At 52.6% G+C, this 13550-nt stretch overlaps 1 protein-coding gene across 2 annotated transcripts in view; it reads left to right on the plus strand.

The window, feature by feature from the left end:
- The window catches only part of LOC138567171 (early endosome antigen 1-like), a 1584277-nt gene that overhangs the window by 605313 nt on the left and 965414 nt on the right, over positions 1-13550 (plus strand). For both annotated transcript variants that reach the window (XM_069645141.1, XM_069645140.1), the window contains one exon: positions 3543-3652. In XM_069645141.1, coding sequence (XP_069501242.1) covers positions 3543-3652 — 110 coding nt within the window. The remainder of the gene's footprint in view (positions 1-3542; positions 3653-13550) is intronic.

Raw genomic sequence — 13550 nt, forward strand, 5'->3', positions numbered from 1 at the left:
TTTGGATGCAGCTTTGAAGACAAGATCCCACTCAATGGAGGTCTTCCGCCAAGCTATTCGGTGGTGGGGCACCCGCGCGCATCTCACGGTGGGCACGGACTTTCAGACCCCAGCACACCAGGAGACGGTGATGACGAATGCCTCCCTGGAGGGCTAGGGAGCGCACACCGGAGATCTTCACGCAAGAGGCCTTTGGCTCCCGGAGGAGAGGTCACTCCACATCAACATCCTGGAGCTCCGGGCAGTGTTCTGGGCTCTCAGGTCGTTTCTCTCATCCCTCAAGGGCAAGGTGGTGAGGATCTTCACCGACAACACCATCACGATGTTCTACATCCGGAAGCTGGGAGGAACCAGGTCCCCGGCCCTATACAAGGAGGCACAGGATCTGTGGCATTGGGCCGTTGCCCAGGGGATGTTTCTGGTGCCCTTCCACCTAGCAGGGATAAAGAACACCATCGCCGACTCGCTGAGCAGGGTGCTGCGCTCATGCCACGAGTGGGAACTGCGTCAAGACCAAGTGGATCAGCTTTTCCGACGATGGGGCAAACACCAGATTGACCTGTTCGCGACAGCAGCAAACTCCAAGTGCCAGAGGTTCGCCAGCAGGTTTCCCCAGCCGAGGAGCATGGGCGATGCTTTCTCGTTCCCCTGGGACGGCCTGTTCCTGTATGCGTTCCCTCTGTTGCTGTTGCTACTGCGTCTCGTCAACCAATTCAAGAGGTCCCAGTGCAGGATGATCCTCGTCACACCGGCGTGGCCGAGACAGATCTGGTTCCCGGACCATCTAGACTTGTCAGCATCCTCCCCAGTCAAACTATCGACGGACGCAGATCTTCTCTCCAGAGAAGGAGGCGCCATCCTCCATCACGACCCGGGGTCGCCGAACTTGCTGGCCTGGCTCCTGCGGCACTAGAGTTTGGAGGGTACAATATCCCGGCGGACTGCAAGGAGGTGCTTGCAAAGGCCAGGGCGTCCTCAACTCTCAAGTGCTATGGACACAAATGGAAGAGGTTCTCTGTCTGGTGCCGTGCACAGAAGATTAACCCTCTGTGAATTACGGCCCCTCAAGTGCTGCAGTACCTGCTGTCACTGGCCAAGGCGGGGCTGGCTCATGCCTCCATCAAAATACATCTGGCAGCGACCTCCCTCTACATCGGAACTACGGGACGATCATCTCTGTGGTCTCATCGCCTGGTGAAGGAGTTTATGAAGGGACTGTTCCGTTCATTCCCGCTGGTGAAGGCTCCGGCCCTGGCGTGGGAGCTCAACGTGGTGCTGACCAGGCTCATGGGGGCACCTTTTCGAGCCTCTGCATTCGGCACCGTTGAAGTTCCTGTCGTGGAAAACAGCATTTCTTGTGGCCATCACCTCCGCACGACGAGTGGGAGAGATCCAGGCCCTATCCTGCAAGCCTCCATACTTGACTTTTCACGAGACGAGGGTGGTGCTGAGGACGCACCCCTCCTTCATGCCCAAGGTGCCGTCGGACTTCCATCTCAATGAGCCCTTGGTGTTACCAGTTTCCTTACCGTCGCCTTCGTCGCCTGCCGAGAGGACTTTGCACTCGCTGGATGTGGCTAGAGCGCTGAAGTTCTACGTGGACCGCACAAAGAGTTTTCGGAAGACATCACAACTGTTTGTGAACTTTGGACCTGTGAACCAAGGGAAGGCCCTCTTGAAGACTTCCATTTCCAGATGGCTCTCCGGCTGCATCATGCACTGTCACCGGTTGGCAAACCGCATTCAACCAGAGCGATCGCGGCTGCCAACGCGTTCTTGTCTGGTATACCCCTGCTGGACATCTGCAGGGCTGCTACGTGGAGGTCGACGCACACCTTCACGAGATTCTACTGCGTCGACCGGGATTCCAGGGAGGAGTCCAGGGTCGGCCAAGCAGTTCTGTGCAACCTGTTCGCCTGAAGGTGGGCCTGGTGAGGAGGTAAGAGTTGCTTAATGTTGAGTTTATGTAATGCTTAATGTTGAGCCTTTCCACCTCCCGTGGTTGTGCATTTTTGTACTGCTATGTATTCTTATATTCATGAGCATGTGAATCCATGCCAGACCCCATGCTGGAGAAGGAACAAGTTACTTACCTGTTGTTCTCCAGCATGGGTCTGGCATGGATTCACATGCAAACCCTCCCTCCTACCCCTCTGCGGCTCTTCACTTGGTCATGCTGCCACTTTACGGGCTACCAAATCTGAGGATGGCTGCCAGGGGAGGGGTTTAGGGAGAGGGCAGTCATTGGCTGGGGGCAGTATGACCCAGAGACCAGTGATTGGTTACTACTAAGAAAGACAGATCAGAAACGAAACTGATACTGATTTTTTCTTTACCGAGGATTCCCAGCCTGACGACGGGGAATATTCATGAGCATGTGAATCCATGCCAGACCCATGCTGGAGAACAACAGTTACAGGTAAGTAACTTGTTCCTTCTACACCCTTACACCCTGCGTACGCAAATCCAGGCAATTTGGAAGATCAATTACAATGCACGCAATTAAACTTTGAAATATCCTACCACTGGAACTGTGGAAAATTGAAGATCTGTCAAAAACTTATTAAAACCTTCCTATCCCACCTGAGAATTTGCCACCTTTTTTACACTTAACATAGGTATGCGTGCTTGGATACCAGTTGTAGCACCTCAACCGGTCATCCTAGCCCGCTATAGGAGGGTTATGAATTCATGATTACGTTATCCTAACCAGCGTGTGCTCTCTGTGCATTTATTGATCAGCCTTTTGTATGATTTTCTTGCAGCATCATGTATTGAGAGACAACATTTGTACAGCCCAAATGCTAATGAGTGTTTTCAGTAACTTTGATTGCAAGGGTCCTTTGGGGGTGGAAATCCTTGGCAACCAGAAGGTGCTCTTTAGTGTCTGAGTTGCAATATAAAGCTGTGAGAATTGTGGCCTCTGGGTCCCAAGAGATGTTCTATAGAGCGTGAGACAAATATGCCGATTATTGGAGATGTGACATACCTGCCCATGTGGTCCTTTGCAGAGTATGAGAGATGATGGAAGGCCACGATTGGTATGACCATCAGAAACTCTGCCACGTTTCAGCGATTCTAGAAAGCCATGGGTCAAATAGCATATGTCACCAAAGAGTTTGGTGGTGTGGGCCAGACCCTATCAGGTTCTTTGCACATTCTGCAACTCTAACATGTGATATCCTGGCCTTCTGAGTGCTGTTCCGAACCTGAGTTACACTCGTGGTTTATGGCATGTGGCACTGGACCTTAGAGGGTGTTTCTCAGAAATAAAATGTTTGCTTGGATGGCATGGGTAGTGTGGGCTCTCGTATACAGTACATGCTCACATGGATGTTCTTTACAGAGTTTGAGTGACACTAAGACACTTAGTTCCGTTAGTTGCTTGCAGAGTCTGAGTTACTACTGCTTTTGTGTGTGTCTTGGATGCAAGAGGTTTTTTGCATAGCGTGAATAACTTTGAAAAGCTGCACAGAAATCCCTGTAAGGTCCCTCTAAGTCCACTCACCACCTCTAGTCACCACATTTGCATTTTTGCACAGGTGCCGTGCAGAATTGGAGAAGCTGCAAGGTTCTGGAAAGCTGGGAGAGTCACACTTGTTCCCGACACCCCCGTGGAGCAGCAACGGGTCCCCATTACCAGCAGGACAAGGTAAGATAATGTACAAGATCAACTCGGGCCTCAACCTCACAGCACATTGCCCATTTCATGCCTCATCCTCAGACCAAGCTGTTGCACTTAGTATGCAAAGGTGATACTCGTATGGCAGAGTTTGCCATGCAACTTGATGACCACTGTGGAGTCCTTTTCATACTCAGTATCTCTGTGTACCGGTCAGTCTCTTGCCTTCTGTAGCTTATGCTATTTTTTTTCTCTCCTCTTGAATGTCTGTGATACCCACTTTCTAGCTCAGCTACCTTTTGCCCTGCCGTTTTTTGTGACCTCCGGGCAGCCCTTTTCTCATTTCGTCGATTAATCTAATTGCGGCTCTGCCTCTAACCAAGAATAGTTTTTTCTCATGTTCAGTAAATCGTGTTGGCTTTACTGCTTATTCTCAATGCACATTCACCCTTTGTAGTGCTTTGTAGTCAGTCATGACTGTATTCAAAACCCTCTGTATAGTACTGTGCCTTTTGCTCTAGTCCTGACCCACCATGCAATGATGGATTCCTGTGAGTGCCACTGACACTTATCTTTTCTTCTCTGACCCCTCTCTCTCTATAGGTCATGCTGTCCCTGTTTTTCTCTATGATCCCTCACTCTATGGGAAACTGTCCAATGATTAATCTTTGGCCTCTGACCTCCGAGGTGACCCCTCACTCTTGATTATTGGCTTTGCCATGGCTTTCCTATGTGCCCACTTTGACCGTCTGAGCTTTGAGATGCATTCCACCAATAAATCTTTGTTGCTGCTCTTTGTCAGGGCGGTTTGGTAGGATCAAATGGAGTAGGAGGTATTCATATGCTCATCTGACACAGAGCTGCAAACCAACCTCTGGTGATGTCTAGCTGTGCACACCATGGACCTCATTACGAGGTCGGCGGGTTGCTGCTGACCTCGTAACACCATTCCGCCGCCTGATTTGCCACCGGGAAATTACAATTCTTGGTGGATCGGGAAGTCAGACAGCGGAATTGGTAAGTCCCCATTCCCATGGTGTCTCATAGGACTCCATGGGAGTGGGTTCACAGAAGCACCGGCACCGTTGTCAACGGTGCCGGTGCTTCTGTGAAAACACTGCAGGTGGGGGCTGTAACGCCTGGCAGGTCAGACCTACCGGGCGTAACGGACCCCACCCGCGGAGTCGGAGTGTGGCAGTCGGGAAAGAGTGCTGGTACATTGCTACCGGCACCCTTATTTCCGGACCGCCCCACTTATAATAAGGCCCCATGCCTTGGTGAATAGTCCATCCTACAGAATGGATGTTTCCACCAGTCAGGAGTTCCTCTGGCTATATCTAGCTGAACACACCATGGGCCTCATTCTGAGTGTGGCGGTCTGGAAATAAATGTGCCGGTTGCACCGTACCGGCACCCTTTCCGGACAGCCACACTCCTACCCTGCATTCCTTGGACGTTGCGCCCGGCCGGCGTTAACAGTGGTGCCGGTGCTTCCATGTCCCCATTCCCATGGAGTCCTCTCAGACTCCATGGGAATGGGGACTTAAGCTTTCCACCGCCTTATATCCTGGGACGCCGGGACTTATAATGTCTCGGTGGTACCAGGATATCAGGCGGCGAAAACAGTGTTAAGAGTATTGGCCATCCTGCAGAGTGGCGGTTTCCACTAACCAAGAGTACTCAGATGTAGAGCTCATCAACTTCTCCAGCATGGGGTCTGGCATGGATTCACATGCTCATGAATATTCCCTGTCGTCAGGCTGGGAATCCTCGGTAAAGAAAAAACCAGTATCAGTTTCGTTTCTGATCTGTCTTTCGTAGTAATAACCAATCACTGGTCTCTGCGTCATACTGACCACAGCCAATGACTGCCCTCTACCTAAGCACCGCCTCTGGCAGCCATCTTCAGATTTTTACCGCACGTTCATGTGTTGGGATCCTCGTGCTATTGCTCTCGAGCGTTAGTGCTATTTTTTCACGTTTTTTCTCAAAAACTTTGTTTTTTTTTCGGTCAAAAGAGCCTCAAGCTCCACCGACTCTCCATCCGATCAACGGGGACCCGTGTCGGATTTGTCTGCGCCCCTAAAGGGTGAAGATTTCGTCGAGCTACGCTTTTGGAGGGCTCCAGAAGTTTCTCAGGCCCGGACATGGCCCAGGAGAAGGGAAGCTCGACGCCCGGAAAGCTGTTCAGGATCTGCCCTGGATGCCAGCTGCAGAACGTCTTTAAGGAGGACGAACACTCCTTTTGTCTCTACTGCTTACATGAGGACAAGACGCACGTGGAGAAGGACTGTGCGTTTTGCGGCAACATGTCGGAGCGGACCATGAAGGACCGCCATCAACGTCTCGCCAACTGGCTGGAAGGGAAGAGCCCGTCAGGCGAGAAGAAGAGGAAGAAATCCGAGCGGTCTTCTAAGACCTTTGAGGACGTCCCGGCGACGGGGGTCCAACACAAGGCCAAGCACCGCGAGTCCGCTGGCACCGGGAGCGCCGAACGGTCGGGCTCTACGGGCGCCAGGCAGGGCGCACCCTCCCCGGCACCTTCAGCCACGAGCCAACGCTCTGGGTCGGGTAAGAGGAAGGGCGAGCACCCGGCGAAGCTCTTGGAGAGGCCCCGGTCGAGCTTGAAGGCCCCATCGGAGGGGGAGCGAGGCAGTGTCCCCCCCCCCTCAAGGATAAGGCGGTGAGCGCACCTAAGGTGGTGAAGGCCTTAATCCATCCGGCCAAGCCCTCTATCGATACTGTCGCGGCGGCCCTGGCTCAGCCTGTGGAGGCTACACCAGTGGTGGCGACCTCGGGGCTCAGAGTCTCCCTGCCACCTCGGAGGGAGTCCTCTTTTGTGCCCATCGATAGGACCCCCGTGAAACCCCCGGTGGGGAAGAAAAAAGGGGGGCAGGGCGTCGTCGTAGATTCGGCCTCAACCTCAGAGGAAGAGCTGATTGAGGTCTTAAGCCACGGCCTTGGCGTGGAAGAAGACCGGCCCGTCGGGATGGATCCTGACGCAGGCGACGACGACATCGTCGAGGGTGCCGACGGGGCCCCTGATCGCCCGTCGGATTCCCCTCTGCCAGTGCCGCAAGACAACTCGGCGGCCATTTTGTTGGCTATACAGTCCTTATGTTCAGAGATAAGGACGAGACTACCGTTGCCGACGGAGGAACCTCTCCCGTCGGGGGATCCTGAACCGGGACCTTCTGGTGCTCCCCCGCCCAAGAAAAGAAGGATTCACCCTCCACCTCCTTTTCAGCCGTCGCGACCCGTCCAGCCCTCCTCACCGTCCACCCGAGGGGATGATACGGGGACTGACACGGCAGCGACGGGTACGGACGACGAGGTATACGACGAGGATCTACCGTCGTCACCTCCCACCAGGGCTTCTCCGCCCGACGAGATTGGATCGTTCCACTCCATGATCGCCAGGGCATCCGAGCTTTTCCAGCTCTGCCCTGAGGAGAAGAAAAAGGAAGGATTCCTTTATCAACGGCGCAAGGCCAAGAGGAAGACGGTCCTCGCGGTGCCTCTACTGGATGACATTTGGGATGAGGGCCTCGCCCTCCTCAAGAACCCTTCCACGACGCCAGCTAGAAGAGACCGGTACGAGAAGAAGTACCGGGTCCCGGACGCGGCCCCCCTGTGCCTCCGGGCGCAGCTTACCCCGGACTCCGTCGTCTCCGCGGCAGCCAGGAAGAAAGCGGGGGGGGGGTGCGGCCTCCACATCGACTTCCCCACCCCACGGCGAGGGAAAGAAATTGGACGCTATGGGACGCAGGGTCATCTCGTCGGCAGCGACGACGATTAAAGCGGCCGACGCCTTGGCTATCGTGGCCCGCTACGACAGGGAGTTATGGTACAAACTGGCTCCCCTGCTGGACTTCCTACCGGACGACAAGAGGGCGGATGCCCTGGAGATCCTACAGGAAGGCGAGGTGGCGTCGGACCACGCCATCACTATTGCGACGGACATCGCCGACACTGGGTTTCGCCAGTTGGGCAACGGCGTGTGCCTTAGGTGGCGTGGATGGCTCAAGGCTACGGACTTCCGTCAAGACGTACAGACCAGAGTCCTGGACATGCCGTTCGATGGGAACAACCTGTTTGGGAAAACAGTGGACGATTCCCTCCAGGCCATTAAAGCGGACACTGAGACGGCCCGGGCCCTTGGGGTTCTGCTGCACGCGAGAGGCCTCTGGCTCCCGACGGAGAAGTCCCTCCATATCAACGTCATGGAGCTCCGTGCAGTGTTCTGGGCCCTCAGGTCCTTCCTTCCATCCCTCAAGGGCAAGGTGGTGAGGATCTTCACCGACAACACCACCACCATGTTTTACATCAGGAACCAGGGCGGAACCAGGTCCCCAGCACTGTCCAAGGAAGCGCATGACCTGTGGCATTGGGCCGTCGCCCAAAGGATGTTTCTGGTGCCGTTTCATCTGGCAGGGATAAAAAACACCATCGCCGACTCACTCATCAGGGAGCTGCGCTCGTGCCACGAGTGGGAACTACGGCAGGATCTAGTGGATCGCCTCTTCCGACGGTGGGGCACACCCCAGATCGACCTGTTCGCGACGGCGACGAACTCCAAGTGCCGGAGATTCGCCAGCAGGTTTCCCCAGGCGAGGAGCATGGGCAATGCTTTCTCGTTCCCCTGGGAGGGCCTGTTCCTCTACGCGTTCCCTCCTTTGCCACTGCTAATCCGGCTCGTCAACCAGCTCAAGAGGTCACGGTGCAGGATGATCCTCGTCGCACCTGCGTGGCCGAGGCAGATATGGTTCCCGGACCTTCTGGACTTGTCAACGTCCCCGCCAATCAAGCTGCCGGTGGACGCGGATCTACTCTCCAGGGAAGGAGGCGCCATCCTCCACCACGATCCGAAATCGCTGAACTTGCAGGCCTGGCTCCTGCAGCGCTAGAGTTTGGAGGATACGACATACCGGCCGACTGCAGAGAGGTTCTTGCAAAGGCCAGAGCGTCCTCGACTCTTAAATGCTAAGGACACAAATGGAAGAGGTTCTCTGTCTGGTGCCACGCACAGAAGATTAACCCTCTACGGATTACGGCTCCCCAGGTACTGCCGTACCTGCTGACGCTGGCCAAAGCTGGACTGGCACACGCGTCCATCAAGATTCATCTTGCTGCGATCTCCCGATACACCAGAACCACGGGGCGGACGTCCCTGTGGTCTCATCGTCTGGTGAAAGAGTTCATGAAGGGACTGTTCAGATCGTTCCCGCCGGTGAAGGCTCTGGCCCCGGCGTGGGAGCTCAACGTGGTGCTGACCAAGCTCATGGGACCTCCGTTCGAGCCTCTGCACTCGGCCCCGTTGAAGTTTCTGTCGTGGAAAACAGCGTTTCTTGTGGCCATCACCTCCGCACGACGGGTGGGAGAGATCCAGGCCCTTTCCTGCAAGGCCCCGTACTTGACTTTTCACGACACGAGGGTAGTGCTCAGGACGCAACCCTCCTTCATGCCCAAAGTACCGTCGGACTTCCATCTCAACGAACCCTTGGTGCTGCCTGTGTTCTTCCCGTCGCCTTCGTCGCCGGCTGAGAGGACTTTGCACTCGCTGGATGTGGCTAGAGCGCTGAAGTTCTACGTGGACCGCACGAAGTGTTTTCGGAAGACGTCACAACTCTTTGTGAACTTTGGACCTGTCAATCAGGGGAAGGCTCTCTCGAAGGCTTCCATTTCCAGATGGCTCTCCGGCTGTATCATGTACTGTCATCGGTTGGCAAACCGACTGCTGCCTGGCTGTCCGAGAGCCCATTCCACCAGATCGATCGCAGCTACCACGGCGTTCCTTTCTGGTGTGCCCCTGCTGGACATATGCAGGGCTGCTACGTGGAGGTCGACGCACACCTTCATGAAATTCTACTGCGTTGATCGGGATTCCAGGGAGGAGTACAGGGTCGGCCAAGCAGTGCTGCGCAACCTGTTCGCCTGAGGTGAGCCTGGTGAGGAGGTAAGATGCTTAATGTTGAGTTTGATGTAATGCTTAATGTTGAGCCTTTGCCACCTCCCGTGGTTGTGCATGTGTGTACTGCTATGTATTCTTTATTCATGAGCATGTGAATCCATGCCAGACCCCATGCTGGAGAAGGAACAAGTTACTTACCTGTAACTGTTGTTCTCCAGCATGGGTCTGGCATGGATTCACATGCGAACCCTCCCGCCTACCCCTCTGCGGCTCTTCACTTGGTCATACTGCCACTTCACGTGCTTCCAAATCTGAAGATGGCTGCCAGAGGCGGTGCTTAGGTAGAGGGCAGTCATTGGCTGTGGTCAGTATGACGCAGAGACCAGTGATTGGTTATTACTACGAAAGACAGATCAGAAACGAAACTGATACTGGTTTTTTTCTTTACCGAGGATTCCCAGCCTGACGACGGGGAATATTCATGAGCATGTGAATCCATGCCAGACCCATGCTGGAGAACAACAGTTACAGGTAAGTAACTTGTTCCTTATATGTCTTCTACAACCGGCCCTGTGAATGGTCATCCGAGGGGAACAAGCCTCGTGAGGGGAGCGATCGGCCCCTACACGCTCTGACTAGAGGGGAGCCAGATGAGGGGAACCAGTGGCACACACTTATAGGTGGAGATCCGAGGAGGTCGGCCAGAGCCATCCAGGTGATGAAGATCTCCCACAGGCAGCCGATGCAGATGGAGAACGCTGATGTCGGTCTCTGTGGCATAGCAGGTCTGCATGTCACAGAACTGAAAACCGGAGATGGGAGGACCGTGGCAGATTCAGCCCTGAGGGCTGAGCGTGCACAACACCACCCTGCAACAAGACTGAACCCCACAATGGTGTATTCCGTCAGCCGGAAGCAACTGACTCATGGCTAACTCAAGCCAGGATTGGTTGGCAGCCGAGAACCTCCAGGAAGGGTGTGGTACTCTGGCAGTTTTCACTGACCGGATTGGGCTAGACAGAGAAAGCAAGGTTTATCAATTGGTCTCGCTATAAAAACGGGGCTTAACAGAAGTATGGCATTCTCTCACTTCATCTGTTCAAGGAAGAACTGGAGAAGCATACTTGCTGGAATAGGCCTATTGAGGCCGTGAAGAGAAGGAGAAGAGAAACCCAACGCAAGAAGAGTCCTTACCCATTAAGGACCAACAAGAAGGATAAGGAAGATTGGTGAAGCAACCCGACTGGTTCCAATTCAGAAGATCATATCTGAATACTGAATAATAAAAACCTGGCTACCTACTTACCAGTGTCCTGTCATATCTGGCTCACAGGTCCTTCCCAGATTTTTAAGATTTGAAAAATGTCCTTTGGTAGTCCGAACATCTTTGATATCATTGGGGCTTTAAGACAAAAAACAGCTGTACATTATTACAATGGTACAAAGAGATTTCCTTTGTGAAGGGCCTCTACAATTCCCCTTTATTAGGAAAGCAAAATGTTCTCTTTTAGGCAAATAAAGTTCACCTCTGGGCATTAACCGTGTAAGCCACTAATTACCGCCCAGCGATAGTCTGACTTATCAGGTGACCAGGAATTCGCTAGATGCTACCTATGTAACTGCTTGTGATTGGTTTGTAATAGTAATTGCCTGATGTAATCTGCTAGAAGCTACCTATGAGTCCTGAACTTACTTCATCACCCAATCTCACCACCTCAGGCACTTATCTTCTCACCAGGGTCTCTAGCCCATGCACCTTTCGTATGGGCATCATTGAAATAGTAAAGAGCTGTACTAGTTTTTTTAAGAGAAATTGGGCACATGCATTCGTTGTGGCTGCAGCTATCGGGAACCTTGTTCCTTGGTCTGTTGAGGCTCACGCTGACCTCAGGCTGAGGGGCCGTTGCTGTATATTACAACAAAACAAGGTCCTGGTGTATCAAAGGTTGGCCCATATGGGGTATAAATGAATTAGAATTATTCATCTGGTCCAAAACATGTATAGCTAGTGTAATTTATAGATATTACATGCGGTAAAAAGTAAAGTCATTCCTTCACAATGAGACATAAACATTATGGAAATTACAAAGTAAAAGCTTTATGTCAAAGAAACAAAAATAACATACATTGTGAGGTCTAGCATGTAAAAACATATAAAATCAGTGATATAAATGGTACATACAATTATTGGGTGTAGAGTCATTAAGAAAATGAGACCACTTAGTGGAGAACGTTAACATAAATTTGTTCTTCGTCACTTTTGGATTACAAATGAAATCTTAACAAGTGAAAGTATAGAATTGAAAAAACAATTGTATTAATGATAGACTGTGTTCTTGCTAGTTAATCATAAGGAAAACAAATGCCCCTTGTTGTTGTACAATTGTGATGAAACAAATAAATTAGTTGTTTTTATATCCCAAAGTCAAAAATTATTATATATTGGGATAGGGGCCGTTGCTGGCCTGTCTTCCCCAGAATATGGGGCTTATTGCTATAACGATCATCTAATTATGCTAGGGAACTGGGCCACAATGAGAGAGGCATTGATTTCTGCCCAGGTAAGAATTGTTGTCGTTGTCAGTGTAGTGTGATGGGGTGGTCCACCACTAAGAACAATGCTGATAGTAAGTCCAAGGGTCTTTAATGATGACTTACAGAAAGATTGGCTATACATTCCTAAAAAAGGTCTTTTGGGCTTAGCAGGGTGTCTGGTGAGGGTTCTCACTAGGGCTGGCCCGGTCTATCTCATCTTCCCCAGTCTTTCCCACTTCCCTAGCCCAGGCATCCTTAACAGGGATGTTAGTTCTTGCCAACGGTAAAACCAGGCTGTCTTTTGCTGCCTTACTGTAGTGGTGATTCCCCTAAGATGTCAGCTGACTAACTCCCCAGGGATTTTCTAGACTTTCCCTAACCTAGCCTGCTTAGTAGTCTTAGGGAGTTCGGGATGGTGCCTCCTTCCGGTTACTAGTCTTTTCATCAAAGTTTTTCCATAGAGGGTTTGTTCCATTGAATCATTTGCTTTCAAAAATGTTTCATCGGGGGACGGCCACAAGGGGGCGCAGAGATCAGCATGCTCTCTCTGTGAGCTCCGTAACCAGTACCCCGGAAGATGGAATGAGCCCCCGTCTTTTGGAACCCCCCCGCTGAGCAAATACGGGATTTCGCTGTGTGAACGTCCCCCCCCACCCCGAGGAAAAATCCCGATGTAAATCGGCCCTCCACGGCCTCAGAAAATGCAAGAGAAAATCGGTGCCTCCGAGGCACGCGGAAATCGAAACCAACTGCGTGTGTCTCGCCGTTAGAAGGCCCGGAAGGCGTATGTTTGGCTCCCGGAGTGAAACACCCTCACACGAGGACGTGAGATCAGCCAACCGACCCGGTGAGCGAGAATAAGTGCTGCACGAAGGAGTGAACTGCGGATTGCGAACATACCAATTTGTGACGGAGTGACATTGGGGAAAACTGCCGAGTGGAGCCCTCACAGATCTGCGACTTCCCGGGTGAACCCAACGGCAGGGCTGTCTAGGCCAAAAAAGGTGCGCGAACCCCAGCAGAGGCGGAATTCATAATCGGAACCGACAGGGGACAGCGTCTACCCCCCCTTGGAGCCGACTGCCCGGCACGACTACCCGCCTGCCCACGGCACCACCCCAGGCCCACACAAGAACTTACGCCGCCCCATCCGCAAACTACCCACAGCGCAACTCGAGGGAGTAGGCCGTCATCATCCACCTAGATCGAGTGAGGCGTGGATTATCACAGCGCACGCAGTTTCTACCCAGGCCCACCATCTGTGATCTGTATGAGTACTAAGCATAAACTAGCACACTTCGCCTACACCCCCATCTTGCTTACACCCGCTGACGCCAAGATGGCAAACTGCGCCATTACAGGTGACGAACTAGCTGCAGCTACGACAGGAGACATAGCCGCCCTACTGGGGGAGATTAAGAACCTGGGAACAAATATAGGTGGCAAAATAGATAGGATCACTCAACGGCTCGATAGCATGGA

This window comes from Ambystoma mexicanum, chromosome 2p (assembly GCF_040938575.1).
Source record: "Ambystoma mexicanum isolate Mex_15411 chromosome 2p, UKY_AmexF1_1, whole genome shotgun sequence".
NCBI lineage: Eukaryota > Metazoa > Chordata > Amphibia > Caudata > Ambystomatidae > Ambystoma > Ambystoma mexicanum.